General features: G+C 38.7%; 1 protein-coding gene across 2 annotated transcripts in view; it reads right to left on the minus strand.

Annotated features, from left to right (window-relative positions):
* LOC143864166 (endonuclease/exonuclease/phosphatase family protein) overlaps positions 1 to 16,618 on the minus strand; it is a 28,749-nt gene extending 12,131 nt beyond the window's left edge. The window contains exons 1-6 of one of the 2 annotated variants that reach the window (XM_077375038.1): positions 16,325 to 16,618; positions 14,268 to 14,379; positions 12,352 to 12,591; positions 11,848 to 11,933; positions 9,022 to 9,137; positions 8,249 to 8,329 (exon numbers count right to left, since the gene is read on the minus strand). In XM_077375038.1, coding sequence (XP_077231153.1) covers positions 8,249 to 8,329; positions 9,022 to 9,137; positions 11,848 to 11,933; positions 12,352 to 12,591; positions 14,268 to 14,379; positions 16,325 to 16,432 — 743 coding nt within the window. In that variant the 5' untranslated portion in view covers positions 16,433 to 16,618. The remainder of the gene's footprint in view (positions 1 to 8,248; positions 8,330 to 9,021; positions 9,138 to 11,847; positions 11,934 to 12,351; positions 12,592 to 14,267; positions 14,380 to 16,324) is intronic. The other variant, XM_077375037.1, reaches the window with a different exon arrangement.
* Positions 16,619 to 18,238: the final 1,620 nt, after the last annotated feature.

Raw genomic sequence — 18,238 nt, forward strand, 5'->3', positions numbered from 1 at the left:
CCGACCCAACACATAATCCAGATAAAGCCACTCTACTCTATCATAAGCTTTTTCCATATCTAGTTTGCAGACCACGCCACTCCTTCCGCATTTAGCATAATAATCAATGGTCTCGTTAGCTATAAGGGAGCAATCTAGAATTTGCCTCTTACTAACAAATGCCGATTGATGATCCGAGATAATGGAGGGCATCACCACTTTTAACCTTGTCGCTAGAACCTTTGCAAGAAGCTTATAAAGGCACCCGACTAGACTAATAGGCCGGAACTCTCCAATTGATGAGGCCCCCTTCACCTTAGGAATAAGAGCAATGAAAGTCGAACAAGTTCCACGATCGAGCTCCGAACCATCAAAGAATTCACAAAAAAACCTCATGACATCCCCTTTCACATAATCCCAACAAGATTGAAAGAAAGCCATGCAAAAACCATCCAGACCCGGAGCTTTGTCGCCTTCCATAGAAAACAAACCTTGTTCAATCTCTTCCTCCGAAAACGATTTTTCTAGCTTGATAACATCCTCCATCGACAAACTATTAAAGTTTACGCCTTTTGGAATAATACGTCCTTCATTATCCGAAGAATATAACTTCCTATAAAAATCAACAATTTCCTGCGTTATAACCCCCATCTCCTCACACCTAACCCCATTAATATTCAAAGAATGAATCCAATTACCCTTTCTCCTGGCACTAGCAACGCTACGGAAATAAGAAGTGTTCTTATCTCCCTCTTTAAGCCATCTGGATCTAGACTTTTGCCTCCAAGAGATTTCTTCATGTAAGATTAGACTATTAAGCTCCTCCTTACATTTATTAGCCTCAACCAACTCCTCCTCCGATGCCCCATTCGCATTGACTTTAAGCTTCAACTCTGAAAATTTAGCACAGAGTCACACCATTCTTGCATCGGAAACTCTAGAATTCTCCACTTTCCAATCTTTTAATTTTTTCTTCACATATCTTAACTTAGTACCAATGACCACATCCGACGTGCCTGAAGCAATGCACTCACCCCACCAACCTCCCAATCTTTCCGTCATCGACAGATTCTTTAGCCAAGCAATCTCGAATCGGAAAGGAGACGGACCCCATGATTCCATTTGTGGATCCAGAATAACAGGGCAGTGATCCGATACCGAATGCTCAATGGCCACTTGCCTTACTCCAGGAAACAAATCCAACCACTTACTACAAAACAGAAACCTATCAATCCTAGTCTTACAACTACCTCTTTCCCAAGTGAATTCCTGCCCAGCGAGAGCAAGGTCAACCAATTCCCAATCTGCTATAAATCTTGAAAACCTTTTCATATTACTATTGATCCTATTGCAGCCAACCCTTTCACAAACCCATCTAATTTCATTAATGTCACCCCCAACACACCACGGAAAATCCCATCTACCCCTAATATTAACCAATTCCTCCCAAAACAACTTCTTCTCCCCCCTCGTCACCGGCCCATAAACCCCAGAGACAGACAATATAATTTTCTTTTGAATGTCTCTCAAAACTACTGAAACTGAAAAAGCTCCCACCCAGGAATCCACCAATTCAGACTTATTTCCATCCCAACTAACAAAATTCCACCCGACGCACCCTCCGCATCTAGAGAGCAAAAATCCCAAAACATAGGAACTCCCGAACCTTTCAAAACAAATCTGTCAATACCAGACAACTTGGTTTCCAGAATACATACCACATCCAGCTTATACTTACTAAGTAATTTCTTAATATGAGTCATCTTTTCCAAAGACCCCATCCCATTCACATTCCAGCTTGCAATCTTCATAATTTACAAGATCTTTTTGTCTTCACCCTCGAGCTATTCTTCGCTCCACTCAACTTCAGGATCTTCCCCTCCACCCCATTGGCCACTGGGGAGTCAAACTTCATCTCAGATTTCAGCTTCTGTAGCTCCCTAATCAACTTCTTAGATGCATCATAACTATGGATGTCATTAGGATCCCGTAAGTTACACTCACTAACCTCCTTTTGTTTAAGTATATTTTTCAACTCTACCTCTGACCCAATGAACGATAACCCGAAAATCTTACCCGTAGAGACAACATGATTAATAAAGATCTCTACAATCTCCGAATCAACACTCCCTCCATCTCAGCCACACCTACCCAAAGGAACCATTTTCTCAGAAGACCCATCCTCCATCACTATCGCCACAACAGAGCCGTCACCCGCCATAGCTTCCACCAGATCTCTATCTTGACATCCTAAATTATCAACCATGAACGGAACAATTTGAAGCACTCCCTGCTCGCTCTCAAAACCCCCATTAAAACCAGGAACAGAACCAAAGCCTCCCTCACCATCACCAATATCGGTAAGATGACCCAGAATTACAGGCTCCTCACCATCATTCATCTCACAATACTGGCCAAATGAAACATCTCCAGAACCCTCGTGATTATACCCAATCTCCCCGTTAATGGAACCCACTTCACAGAATCTTTCCACATCAAAATTAGATATCATCGCCAATGGGCAAAGAGGTGGAGAACTTGCAACAATATCCCTACATGCATTCTCTCCAACCCTAAGAAGTGGTTGTCTCCTCCAAAACATCGTCTCCAAATACCAACCGCACAGGATAAACCCCAAAATCCGAAGCTTCATAAGAAAACTCATCTTCTTCCACATTTTCGCCTCCTTCAGAACCCAGACCATCCTCTGTTCCAGAGAACAACTCCCATTCCGCATAAACCCCATTTCTGGGGCTAAAAGGGGATAAAAACAATTCATTATCGAACCTATTTAATACTCCACTAGTGGGCTGAAAGACAGGTGACCCACCAGGGCCCACCATACTTGGGAGTCCAAGCCCATTAGAAATATGACGCTCCAAAAAAATCGTCGCATTAGGCCCACTTACCATATCCGAATTACACCTTCTCCACGGTGAAATATCTGGAATGACGACATAAAAGTCACTAATAATAACAGGAGTCCCCACGCTGTTATCCATACACGTGTCGTCCCAGCCTCGTATACTCCTCCACCTAGCGACAGGTGGCGAAACGTGTTTTGAATTTCAAAAACTCCGCCAGGATCAAGGCTATTATCTTGCGCCGCATCTAGCGTAGGATACCCCAACTCACTATCATGCGCCGATCTCACCGATTCACCAGAGAACGACCTGCCTCCGGAATCAATGGAGTCCTCACCGACTTCGCCTGAAATAGAAGAAAGAACCTTGCTGTTAACCTAAGAAGAATCCGACGATTCCTCCGGGTCCCATACAGCGTCTATCTTCTCCGCACGAACCCAAAGAGTAGACCCATCAATAGCCGAGGGAATAACCATGGAAGGACCCGCATCTCCGGAAGATGCAATCTGAATCATAGCCGACGAGTCTCCAGCTCCAGCCGAACAAGAAGGGTCAAGGGCAATAACTCTACCAATTTTTCCACCAAGCAATCTGAAATTGTCCTCGCACCAAGCTTCAGGAGGGACTCCAGTAACACGCCACCAATCCACAGGACCATCCCTAGGAAATTTCACCCCCCATGGCAACAAATCCACAAATGGAGAATTCACTGCGTCCAACCACCATCTTTGAATATTCAATCGATTTACTCCCATAGGAGGGAAGACCATAACCTCCGGATCATCAATCTTATACACCGAAAGGGGGCAGGCAGCTCCACATTTCCGACGAAGCTAACCTTCCAGTGCCCTAACATCACCAGACCAGCCGTCCCTACGCATTCCATCTCCTACCCCCACCTCCACCAATTGGAACCAAATTAGCTCCAGAAACCACCCGCGGCGGATCCATATCAGATTGATCCCAACAGCCACCGATACAAGAACAATGTGCAGGCAAATCTTCTGTATTCACGATACCAGTTCCGAATCAGAAACAGAAGAAAATTCTGAAACTGAAGCAGAGACTGAAGAAGAATATGATGAACCAGAAGTGTATGAAATCAAGGACTCTAAAACAGATACAGAGAGGTCCGAAACAGAGACAGAAGAAGATGAAGAAGGAGAAGAAAAAGAAGAAGCAAGAGAAGGTCCAGAAACTGAAGAAACAGGAGGAGGAGCTCCAAGGACCGAAGGGTGCTGTTTTATTGTTGACCTCACGATAATATGAGAGTAAGAGCACTCTAATCTAGCAACAAGACTCTAAAAAGGATCCTAAATCTCCAAGTTGGGCACAATTGCTCTTTAAGCCATCTAATGGTACTGAGGGAATCACCTTTTATCCAAACTTTGGATGACTTAAGCAAGGAGTTTAATTCCATTCTAGACTGTTTTCACCTCTGCCTCAGCGACGTCACTATTCCCGCAAGGATCTACAAAGGCCAATAAAACCTTACCATTAGAATCAGAGAAGGTCCCTCCCAACCCCAGTCATACGATAAGACACACCATCCCTATTGAGGCGGGGAGGGCAATACTTGAAACGGATGACAATTGAACATTAGTGAACTTAGGGTATTGTGAATCCCTCTCAAAGACTTCAATAATTATCAATTTAATAATACAACACAATTCATTCCTTTTACCATTAAAAATGAGATTACTCCTTTTCTTCTAGCCAACCCAATTAATAGATGGGAAGAGAATTTTCCAAAGGAAAGTCAGCCTATTGTTACCAATGGGTTTACTGTACCAAGACCACAAGGCTTTGAGCCTTTGATGGAAGATAGGTTCATGGGAGGAGGAATTATGTTAAACAAACAAAAAATAAAAAAAAATACCAAAAATTGGATATCATGGGGTAGTGAATAAATATAAGATCACGAGATTCCTCAGGCGGACAAAAGCAACAGAGCCCAGCTGGTCTCAAAAGTTATGCTTAGCGGGTTGGTTGCCAATGAGGATCGTGTCATCTTGCCATGCATCATACACAAAAGGAATGTGATAATTCTCGGGGATGCCTTCGATTTCCGAGTGTTTTTGGAAAATCCAAATAGGACGACTTAGTGACCAAAGAATAGTATGATTTAACAAAGAAGGTGATGGAGCCCATCCTTACGTACTCAACTCAACTCAACTCAACTAAGCCTTTGTCCCAAACTAGTTGGGGTCGGCTAATGAATCCTTTAGAAAATTTTCATGAAGAAGGTGAAAGGATCTACCCGGATCAAATTGACTATGTTTACTCCTGGCGCCAGTTGGGTTCGTCTACATGGATCATTTTCTTCCATTCTATCATATTCAAGGTCATGTTCTCTGTTATGTTCCTAGCCCTCAAGTCTTTCCTCACTGTTTCTACCTAAGTTGTTTTCTGTCTGCCCCTACCTCTTTTTACTCCATTAACTTGGCACGAGTCACTTCTTCTCATTGGAGCATCCAAAGGCTTGCGCTGGATATGCCCAAACCATCCTTACGTACACATTGAAGAAATTGCACACCAATATGCACAGCATCTTGAGGAAATTGGTCATATTGGATTGTCATTGTCATGCTAGAGGCTCTCGTCTTTGCCATATTACTCGTTTGGTAAGTATTGCCACATACTCTGGGTTACTGTTGCCTTGAAAATTTTAAAAGGGAGCCAAATAAATGAATTTGGAAACCGGAGCCAAGACAATTGAGATGTAGAGTGGTAAGAAGTAATTTGTTTATTTTGTTTGAATCTGTTTGTTTCAAGTCTCAAAAATAAATCTGATTATCATACAATCATGAATGTAAGGAGAGACTTTCCATTACTTTTTTTGGACGAAGTAATATGGATATTTGCTAATTTGTATCGAAAACTGGAACTCCATGTCGTTTGTTGATTTACTTTATGATATGTGATCAAGTTTTTTATAATTAGATTATGTCTGTATTTTATTGCAATTATTAAGGTATATGAGTAAGTCCAGTTAAAGGATCTAGACCATCTATTATGGTGGACCCTACCCGAGAGACCTAGTTCACAAAAGAAAGAGAGAGAGAGAGATCATCTTTACAGAAAATCTTTTAACCAAAGGATTTTGGTGTTTTAATGTCACTACAAGTGTCATAGGCTTGCTTGCCCACGGATCCCAATCGTGAAGCAAATGCTAAAAAGAAATTCACTTTTACACTCTTTCCTAAAAGACATTAGGCCCCACTTCACACCATTTATGTGATCAGATCCCTTGATTTGAATGGGTACCATAATTGCAGTCAAATTCCGTTGAGAACACCTTGATCAAATAATCCTAAAAGAAATCAGGCCCCACTTCACACCATTTATGTGATCAGATCCCTTGATTTGAATGGGTACCGTAATTGCTGTCAAATTCCGTTGAGAACACCTTGATCAAATAATCCTAAAAGAAATCAGGCCCCACTTCACACCATTTATGTGATCAGATCCCATGATTTGAATGGGTACCGTAATTGCAGTCAAATTCCGTTGAAAACACATTGATCAAATAATCCTAGGCCTCAGATTCATCAAGCCTCATTTATGCTCTATTTGGTTGCTTTTTCACCACAATCCCTCCCTATAATAGATAGTCCAAATTCTTTAATCGGACTTACTCATATATTGTAATATTTGCAATACAAACGGAGACTAATTAACAAAAATAAGATCACATATTATAAAGTAGATCATCAGACAACAATGAGTTCTAGCCTTCGATACAAAACAGTAAATATCTATATTACTTCGTCCAAACAAAGGAAATGGAAAGTCTCTCCTTATATTCACGACTGTAAGATAATCGAATTTATTTTTTAGACTAGAAACAGATAAAACAAAAAAAAAGAAACAAATTACTTCTTACCACTCCACATCTCAACCACCTTGGTTCCAGTTTCTAAACTCATTTCTTTGGCCCATCTCTTCTCTGGCTCCCTTTTAAAATTATCAGTACGACGGTAACCTAGAGTACATTACAGTACTTCCCAAACCAGTAATAAGGCAAAGTGGACCCATAATCGAATCAAGAGATGGTGGTAGGAACAACCCCCCCCCCCCCCCCCCCCCTCTCTCCCCAACGGACGCACACACACACACACACACAAAAATGGAAACGACTAAGATTTAGTGCTAGACTCATAGTTAACAAAGAGACGCCTTAAGAAGCATAAAAAATAAGTTATACTGCACATAGCATAGGAACATAAATTTCTCATATCATGGTTGTAAATTTCAACCGAAATAAACACGAACTGACTGAAATGTTTTCATTTCTATCCCCATAGAATGCATAATGAAATCAAAACACCTAGCGAAACCAAAACCATAAGCGTATTAATGGTATACTGAACCAATATGTGTTATATAATTATATTTATATGATGTCAATTGTGGTGTATGTATTATTTATAAATATTTATACGAATTACATGTGAAATGTGGTATGTATTGAATTATCAGACATATGCAACAGGGAATGTCACCGGGTGTTCAATGTTGTTACTTAAACCATTAAGGGTATGTTTTTTCTTTCTTACGTGATGGTTTCTTTTCTTTTCTTTTATAAAAGGTGACGATTTATTAATAATGTCAAAAGTGGTAAACAGTACAAGGGGACAAGATGTCCCCAATATACATCAAGGACCTTGCATAAGGTCAATTACATTACAGATCCAGGTTATCATAGACAGTAACAATGACTGATTCCCGGTCCGCTCCCTCCCGCGCAAGGATGTCAGCCCGATCATTTGCCGTGCGATGCCTATGCTGCAGAGTCGGACGAATGAGGGAAATTAGATCCCTGACCTCATCGATTTTGTTCGCCAACCGCCACGGACCACAGGAATTGTTAGTAGCCCATGCTATAGTATTGGAGGAATCACCTTCAACAATCACAGGGTCAGTTTTATGTTTCACGGGGTCAGTTTTACATGATGGTTTCTCAGTATATATTTGTGTTTATTCTAACACTCCTTGAAGTTTCAGCTTAAATGTCCATGATTTGCATATGTTTTCATACGTTTATGTGATTCTACATAATTTCTACTAAAATTTTCATTCGAAACCGACATTTTTCCATTTCCATTTCCCAGCTCAAGCATGTTGAGGAATTATGTGGTTAATGTAAAATGCATTCTTATTCTTCAATTTCAACCATAATTAGGATGCTACTGATAAGCTAAAAGAATTCTCAATAAGTTAAATGAACTTAAAAGCATCCGGGTATCCTCCAAGTGTCACAACAAATAGAAAGGTGTATTCATTTGATAGAGTTTATCTATATCAATTTATTTAAGTAATTTAGGTGCATGGGAAATTAAACTTGAAACAAAGTCGTTTCTTTACAAGAGACCCAATTTCTGAGGTGTACAAGAAGTCTATACCGTTGCGGATGTTTTGATCTAAAAACATCAAAAAATGGCCCCCCACATTCTGTTAATAAAGATCTCAGCCATTTCCGAAACCTACAATGCATGTCATCACCAACGAAGTCAAGACCATGTCAATATAAGTTAGAATATAACAGGTAGGTTCCCTGAAACTTCTAAAAAAAAGCTGCATTTCTTTCCTTTTTTTAATCATCTAAAAGCTGAGATTTTTTATGGTGTAAGCCCGCTTAGTCCAGTATTTTTTGTAAGTACGGTATGCCTTACACTATAGGATGATCCAAACAGTCCATTTAAAGGGCAACACTGTAAATAGGTTGTGCCCAAAAAATCATTTCCATAGGATGATCCTAGCCCTACGATCAATTGAGGAACTGCATATTATGCACACTTGCTTGCATTGGGAGATTCATGCACACTTACCGATGGGCAATAATGTAAATATGTGCACCCCAAAAATCATTTCCATAGGATGATCGCAACCCTTAGATCCATATAGGTTTCCATAATATGCAGTTCCTCAATTGATCGTAGGCCTAGGATCATCCTATGGAAATGATTTTTTGGGCACAACCTTTTTACAGTGTTGCCCTTTAAATGGACGGTTTGGATCATCCTATGGTGTAAGCATTACAGTACTTTTCGAAAAATACTGGCATATACGAGCTTACACCATACAAAAACTCCTAAAAGCTAACATCTGTTTTATCAAAAATAAAATGTATATCATGATCCATTGTGTCCTAAAGGGACATTTCCCAGAAACTTACATGTTCTCCTCAAAATCGGGCCCCGCTTCACATCTATCTATAGCAGCAGGAGCAATGTTGAGATCCCCGACAACAAAAACCCTCCTTCCCTGACTTATGAGGGACTCCCATCTTTTCTACAATAAAGGATAATAAAGACAACCAATCAAACATACAAATGCAAAGACAAAATTATAAAGAGGTCAGCTATATACGTATTAATATGAGATTGATCTATAGCAATTGGAGAAATTGGAAACTGGATAGTTGCATAAAAATCAATACAGGATGGATAAAAACAACTCCAACTACAAACAAGCAAGATAGTTGACTTGGTTAGTAGTCCAATCCATGAAAGAATCATGAATTTACTATGTACATCCATGACAAAAAAAAATGAATGGCATGGTGGTGATATTTGTCTATCTTCTCCAAAATCATATTGGCCTGTGGAGAACGAATAAAGATGTTTTTTTTTCATGAGTTTTGGTTAGCTTCCAACTACAAAACAGCAAGATAGTTGACTTGGATAGTGGTCCAATCCATGAAAGAAATCATGAATATAATATGTACATACATGACAAAGAAAATGAATGACATGGTGGTGATATATGTCTCTCTTCTCCAAAATTATATTGGCAGGACCAAGGATAAAAATGTTTTTTTTTTTCATGGGTTATGGTTAGTTTCAAGAATTTTCTGGAATTTATTATGGGTTTCTAGAAACCCCAAATTTCTAACCTTCTGTGAGGTTTGAACCAACCAACATTAGAAAGTAAAGTTCTCTTATGAACATGATTTTTGAGTATTGGACAATACATGCATCATTCTGATTAGTATTGAGCACCTCAGATAGGATTGTAAGGGAGACAATTGCACCCCTCCTGGCTGTTGGATAGGATTGTTAAGGCCATATAAGATAACAAATGTTTCATTTTTGTCTATATGTATAAATATTAACTAGACAAGTAAAATTATAGGGAAATTTTGAAATAAGTCTATATTTAGATAACTAAACAAAAGCTAAATTGCTCTCTCCTTTAAAAAAAGTCTATTTGTTAGGTTGTAAATTTCGCCTTGTTGTACACACTGTCCAAAGTTGTATACACCCATAAATATAAAGAAATTTACACATTCTATCCACATACAATTCTTTTTAAATGTACATCTGCACCAGAACAACTGGAAAATTAGATCGGTAACACTTTTGCACAGCAAATAATCCATAGTATTTTTTTTTTTTTCGTAGGTAAGTTGGGATTGAAGCCGACCCCAACTAGTTTGGGACAAAAGCTTTGTTGAGTTGAGTAGGTAAGTTGGGATTGAACCACCAACCTCTAGGTTAAAGAACAAAGCCTTGACCATTGAGCTAGAGGCTCCATTCCCGAATAATCCATAGTACGGCCTATCACATGAACCATTTTGATCCTTTAGAGTGACCCCCCATGCACAGTGAGACTAAGCATGCCACCTAGTTGGTCTTTATTGTCCATTGCAGGCTAATCAGGTGTTGAAATTGTTAGAGATTTCACTATTTGTCACTAACCATATATAGGCCATTTAACATGACATTGTTAAAGTATAAAAGATAAATAACGCCTTTCTCCAACAGGTTAAGCTTTTGGAGAAGTTGGTAAGTTAACATGGTATCAGGGCCAAAGGTCTCGAGTTCAAACTTTCCGGATAGCAAAAATCCACATGCGATGGTAGGCCCGAAGTGGGACCACATGTGCCACGTGTTTGCCAAGTGGGCCACACGTGCGGGGGAGTGTTAAAGTATAAAAAATAAATAACGCCTTTCTCCAACAGCTTAAGCTTTTGGAGAAGTTGGTAAGTTAACAAATATAAATGTTATGTATTGAATGTATTTCAACATACTAAATCGAAGACTCCCACACGGATACTTTGGTCTCGCATATCTCTCTCCTCTTCTCCATTTTCTACTTCATCTTGTTCGACTTCTTTACTGTTGATATATCTCAGATCATATGTTTTTTTTTGGTTGAATGGTAAGAGATTTCATTAATGAATAAGAGACCGAGAAGATCCCAAAGATAAAACAGAAATCTAGTTTTCAGAAGCAGAGAAACATAATAATATAAAGATCAATAGCTAGGGAGGCAGAAAATCAAATAGCTCTAAACTCTCCCTGGATACTCCCTCTCTCGCCAATCTATCAGCCTCCCCATTGGTAGACCGTCTGACATGGTTGAAAGAAACCGATGCCGACCCCAATCTATCTTGAATCTCAAATAAGGCTGCAAATCGCCAAAGAGCTACATGCGAACCTCTAAGCCACCGGACTAAATTAAGAGAACATTCAATCACTACCTTGTTCAAATCCATGTTTTGAAGCATTTTATCTCAGATCATATGTTATTGATGGGAACCATCACTTATGGATGGCAATCTTGTAATTTTGTAATGTTTGTCCATATATAGAATAAACAAAAGGGGCCGTGGGGCTTTTACTTTGAAACACACAGACTCTCTTCCTCTCCTCCTAGCTCCTGCTCTCTTCCTCTTCTTTCATAGTTTAAAAGTGTTATGAATACACAGTTTTTAGGGTTATGAATGCGAATGAACTCTCTTCCTCTCCAAAGGAAAAAGATTTGTCGCCATTTTTAGGGAAGAATTCTACAATTTTTAGTGGAGAATATATCTCCAAAACTGATGCCTTTTATCTCGCGCAACTCTGACATCTATTGACGAAGAATTGAGGATTTGTCCTTAAAATTTTCGCCTCTTTTTCTCGAAGCAAATATATTTTCTCAAATAAAACACTGAACTAACTCTTTCTCATACCTACTGTAATTTTGCAAAGAAAAAGAAATGCAAACTAGATACCTGTAATATCTTGAAAAACATGAGCTTAAACTGAACCCTTTCCTTATCATCAGCATCAGCTCGTGGTCCATATAGATTGAAAAGTACTGCCCAAGTTTCAAACATTAGCTCATGTATGAACTACAATGCATAATTCTATTTAAGCATACTCTGAGGAAGTCCAATAAAAGCTAATTAAGGACACTGCAAGAATGATATGTTGTTGTTTTTTTTTTTTTTAATTTCCAAATTTTCGGCCGAAATTTCGACACAATAATAAAATTTGCTTTCTCTCCGAATTTCGGTCGAAATTTCAGTTTCGGCTATATCCAAAACCGAAACCAAATGTTAAACCTTGGCATGCACTATTGTCCATACATGAATTGAATCCTTAATCTCAACATGAATAAATTCCATAATTTCTACTTTTTGAAATCGTGCTACTTAGTGGACTCCAACGGCTTTGCCACTTTCCTACTATGTTGATCAATGATCAGTTCAAGCGTTCACAGTAAGACAGCTCACCAAAATGGCCATGATCTGTGATGATACAACGTCCCTCACTGTCAACTTTAAGAAGGTCCTCTTTTGTTATCTCCTCCAAGCCCTCCACTTCTATAGGCATTTTAAGTGGAAATTCTCTTGACATGGCATCCCCATTTCTAGAATGTTCTAGAAGACCTGTGAAGCCTTCTTCTGCTGCAAGTGGTAAAGCCACTTCATTACTAGAAAATGCTGAGTTTACATGGCAAAACGTTGCAACGCCTGCAAAAATATTCAAATTTCATTAAAGGAGAATCAAATTTTCATTCAGGTCAACAGAACTCCACAGATTAAAAAACACATGCAAGCAAGCTCCATTTTCTAGAGAACAGATTAACATCATTTTGGATGAAATAAATCAAGGATAACTAGAGGAGATTCATTGGGGTCTAATCCACCAATCATGCTCAAAGAAACAACCAGATGCAACAAATCCACATTTTTTCATAAACCAGCAAGGCATTTATACACACCTATTGGGAACATACGGGAGGGTTTTCTGATATTTAATTACATCTCTATATCTGAAAATGGAAGCAACAAATTTATTGATTCATTCTCTAAAATCTTATCAATGTCACCTAATTAGAGAAAGCAGGAGCACATTCAAAAGCAAAAATAAGGCAGGTATAATAAAGTTTCAACTTTCAATAACCAAGTCACATAGGAAGGGTTTGTGTAAAAACTTATAGAAAGTTAAATATGTATCAATACTCAACTCAACTTAAGTCAACTAAGGCTTTGTCCTAGTTACCTTACCAACTTCTCCAAAAGCTTAAGCTGTTGGAGAAAGGCGTTATTTATCTTTTATACTTTTAACACTCCCCCCGCACGTGTGACCCACTTGGCAAACACGTGGCACATGTGGTCCCACTTTTGGCCGACCATCGCATGTGGATTTTTGCTATCCGGGAGGTTTGAACTCGAGACCTTTGGCTCTAATACCATGTTACCTTACCAACTTCTCCAAAAGCTTAAGCTGTTGGAGAAAGGCGTTATTTATCTTTTATACTTTTAACAGTCTCAAACTAGTCGGGTTGTGCTAATGAATCCTTTAGAAAATTTTCATGAAGAAGGTGAAAGAATCTACCCGGCTCAAATTGACTAAGTCTAATCCTAACACTAGTTGGGTTCGTCTACATGGATCATATTTAACTTATAGAAAGTTAAATATGTATCAATAATGACAAAAAAAAAAAAAAAAACATACGTATATAGTGATTATATTAGAAATTTAGAATATCTATATTTGAAAATGACAATTGCTAAAAATAGTGCTAAATTGATTGAATTAAAAGTGATCAAGACCTGATCATGCTTTACACACAGACCTGGAGGTCAAAGCAAAAGAATGACCAGTCTTCCTCGATAAAATGATATCATATATGGATAACAATTTTCATCCTGGTTTTGTGAATCAAATCCACAGCGAATAGAACAAAGGTACACATGGGGTTAGCCTTCCACAATCTATGCCAATCTTTTTTATCCAAAAAAAAAAGACTATGGTAGAGGAAAAAACCAGATTCACATGTTGATCAATCGGGAGAAAAGAAGATTAAAAACACATCAAATAACAGTATAACAGCATTAGTAACAGGTAAAAAAAAAAGCAAAAAAAAAAAAAACTTATTGAAAATATTAGATTTCAGCAGCATTGTCATCTTTTTAAGCAAAACACACTTGCTCTATATATTACAGAGTGAATGGGGATTAGGAGTTATACATAAACCTTCAGATTTTCCCCTAGACCTTCCCTTTTTCAAGCAAAGGCATTTCAGTAAGTTGTAACATATCCGGTAAGTAAATAAAGTGTTTTCATATGCAAATTGAAATGATTTCCAAGGTGGTGCCAGAACTAAAAGTAGAATTATTCTTTTAATTGCTCAACAGCTCACCAGAATAGCAGACGCGTCCTTTATTCAAAGTACGAGTGCAAGAAAAGAAGGCTTCATATCCCGCTGCCATAGTTAAATCAGCTGATAGGTCCGGCCGTGATAATTTTGTCTCCTGCTATACAGAAATTTTCAATATAAGTAAAGACGATAGTTTCACTTAACAACCCCCAACCAAAAAAGGAAAAAAGGAAGAAAAAAAAAACACCCATCCACAAAAAAAAAAGTATGAAGCTATGTGCAAACTCGAGAAGGGAAAGATACATGAAAAATATGCTTCATCTGGCATTAAGATAAAGCAAAAGAGTTGAAGCAATACAAACTTCAAAATGGTACAAACATCAAAATAACCAAAGCTCCCTAGGAATATGAATCACAACTTAATAACTTCACGAGATTATATCAAAAGAGGTAGGTAACGCATGTACCCAACTTGTATACCTGCCAAGGAGTGACAGAACTTGGTCCCCTACAATCTTCTACATGTCCAATGGATGTGGAGGATATGGTTGGCATTGAGATCACTACTTTACATCTCGGAGCCCCAATTGGATGGCAAAGAAAATGGAGACCGATCCCAGCATACGCATAAAAAAAAAAAAAAACACAAAGGCATAACTTGCAGTATTGTGATCTAAAATGAACTCGATTAGCAAGTATAGCAGAGTGAATGATAACTTTTGTGGGATGCTTTCTGCAGTTTATGGCCCGGTCAAAACCAAGGAGGGGGAATCTATGGAAAGAAATAGATGAGGCGAAGAGCTGGAAGGCCAAATCGGTGCATAAGAAGGGCCTTTAACACTATTGGATTTGCGGAGGAGAGAAATAGCAGAACTGGATGGTCAAAGGGTGTAAGTTCAATAGGTTTATTAGCAAAATTAGTTTGGATGATCCGCCGATGGAGGGATATAGCTTCTCTTGGTTCGAACAAAACCTCTCTCCATAGATTTCCCCCTCCTTGGTTTATTTCGCGCACTATTTTGTACGCTGATTTATTGTTTTTTTTATAAGTTGACCGGAACTCACATTCTAGAAACCCCTAACCTAGAGTTATTTCACACAGGTTTATACTTTGTCTGATTGCTAGGGTGGGTGGTCGATTTTCTATATTAGGTTTAAGGAAGGAAGGTGGTCTTTGAATTATTGAATAATCAGGGGTTAAAAACTATGGATGTGCGTTAAAAACAGCTTACCTATGAAAAAAATCTACTATAAGCCAAGTGGATCATTTCACTAATCAACTTTTGAATCAAGGGCTTAGAGTTTTTTTTCCTAAAATATTAGCTTACCCAATGATGAGGGAGGGAGGGAGGGTGGGAGAGGGATAGATACGAGAGGGATCGAGTGAGGAGAGGGTAAGAAAAGCCTAAAAAAAAGGAAACAAAAAACTCCACCCAAAATATGATTGATTTTTTTTCCCTTGTTTCTTCTGACCCTCTACTCATTCTTGCCCTCTCAAGTCTCTCCTTCTCCCACCCGCCCTACCCACCTCTCTCACCACTTGAGAAATTAATTTGTCATGAAATAAATTCATGGTTGCCAAACATGGTGGCCTTAATGGTCATTGTTTAGAACAGTAGTATATTAAAATGAAAATTTATTTTTTTTTTTCATTTTGCTTAGTAAATAACTGGTATGACGTTGCCAAAGCCTAGGTTACCAACCCAAAGAATGGAAAACCAAATAACCATTCAGTCCCAAATTTCAGAAGAGGTTTTATAAAAAGAACACAATACCCTCCACTATATTCTTCAGTGACCATCCCAATTCGAAAAAAACCAGGCAACACCCATTTCGCCCCATCATCGATGGAAGACGATAAACACATTAAACGACTATCATTAGCAGTTAAGAAAATATTAATTAAATAACTACCATTCAAATCAATCCCTTCCACTTAGGAAGAATAAATTAGTTGGTATTTTAGATAATAAGATCAAGAGGCTGATCTTCTCATTGCGAACCGATTTAGGTCCGTAACACAACCATATTAGTTGAGATGTTCTAAGAATAAACAAGAAAAATACCCACAAAAGAAATGAAGTGAAAGAAGATATGACCTGTATGCAAATGATGTCTGCTTGGAGGGCATTCAAGAGGTTGAGGAGGGAGCCATATTGAGAGACTCTTGCCCTTAGACCGTTCACATTGTATGTAACGATTCTCATCCTTTAAAACCCTAAATAGGGTTTTCTAATTTCTTGTAGAGAGAAGAGATTTCTGCTCATGTTTCTTGAAAAAATTCTCACAAAACGGGCAAATTAAGCTTTTACAGGGTCGCCGACCGTGTAACAACAAGGGCGGGAAGCTCATCCTCGATTTTTAACCCAATAGCAGCCCCTATTTTGACTTTTTATTAAGGGTGCACGGTCGGCCTCCATATAATTTCTCCCCGTAATTATAAGTGATAATGTTTAGATTAGAGTGGGTCCCACCAACTTAACTTAAATCCATGCATCAGACGGGGCCGGTCATTTGGCCTCATGTTGTGATGGGTTGGGGCCCACCATCTTACACCTGATGTTTTGATGTAGTGGGGCCCAGTTTTTTACACCCACGCATGGACCCAAAATGCTAGTATATATATATATATAGAAATGATAATCCACAAACCCTTGATTTAAAACATTTCATTGAAGATTTTTCAAAAAGTACTGTACGGACCACACTATAGGATGATCCAAACCGTCCATAAGATGGAACATAGCGTAAATAGGTTGTGCCCCAAAAATCATTTTCACAAGATGATCGAAGCCCTCCTATCTATAGGGGTTCCATAAAATGCAATTCCTCTGTAGATCTGAGGGTTGGGATCATCCTGTGGAAATAATTTTTAGTGCACAGCCTATTTACATTATGTTCCATCTTATGGACGGTTTGGATCATCCTATAGTGTGCTCCGTACAGTACTTTTTGAAAAATACGGGACTTTAAGGGCTTACACCATATAAAATCTCTAGCTATTCATCTTGATATCTTTAGGCTCTGTTTGGTTGCAAAAAGTAGGGAAGACGGCTTAGCATTTTCTAGGAAAATGAAATACCAAATGTTGTTTGGTTGTCATTTTTTAGCTCAAATCCCATTGGACTACTAGACATGGAAGAGACATCAGTATTAACTTTTTGCTTAGGTGGCGCCTATGTGGCGGGATTGTCCCCTCCCCTACTTTTCCAATGCCAAACCTTGTTTTTGGTAAATTTTAGAGGGGAGAAGAGTAGAATATGATATGCCATGTGTAATCATTACTTTTTTCTCTCTTTCTCTCTCCTCTTTATCTCTCTTCTACTATTTATTTTGTTAATGACACCCCTCCATTCTCCCACATGCTTTGACATCTAACCAAACACACTACCAAAATTCCCTCTAATATTCTCTAGACAAGTTTACACATATCCCACCCTTGTCACCTCCTTGTTGACCACTACTTCCACTAAAATCTCATCTAACCAAACAGAGCCATAGGATTTTTACTCAGACTCTGAAAAACTTGTCAAGACCGATCTCAGATAGAACACCATCACCACTTGATGTTCCTTAGTTCATTCGAGCTGCATGAAAAATCTTCCATTTCTATGCTCTCCTCATTATCAAACTGTTTTCCGCATGTGTTTCTCCTCTGGAACTACATCTGATGTGACTTACTGTGCAACCCTTCTATCAAGATTTGGTGTTGTTTACATCATACACAAAACTGAGGTATAGAATTTGAAATAGACGATATGGTGGACTCCGCCATGGATGGCCAGTATCCAATTTTCCATTTGCAAGCTATTGATCAAATGGTTGCGATTGTCCGATTGAAGAGAATTTTGATCCCAGGATTGCACATTGATGGATCCCACCAAATTGAAGGTTTAGATCACCCAACCACGGCATTTGATTTGGGAGTAGGTAACTATTGGTTAATCATTGCCCATAAACTCTCTAGCTGATCTTTAACCTGTTCTTACATTTACTGGGTCTTTCCAGTTCAT

Source organism: Tasmannia lanceolata, unplaced genomic scaffold (assembly GCF_043159265.1).
Source record: "Tasmannia lanceolata isolate RefF3 unplaced genomic scaffold, GAP_Taslan_0.1 ptg000048l, whole genome shotgun sequence".
Lineage (NCBI taxonomy): Eukaryota > Viridiplantae > Streptophyta > Magnoliopsida > Canellales > Winteraceae > Tasmannia > Tasmannia lanceolata.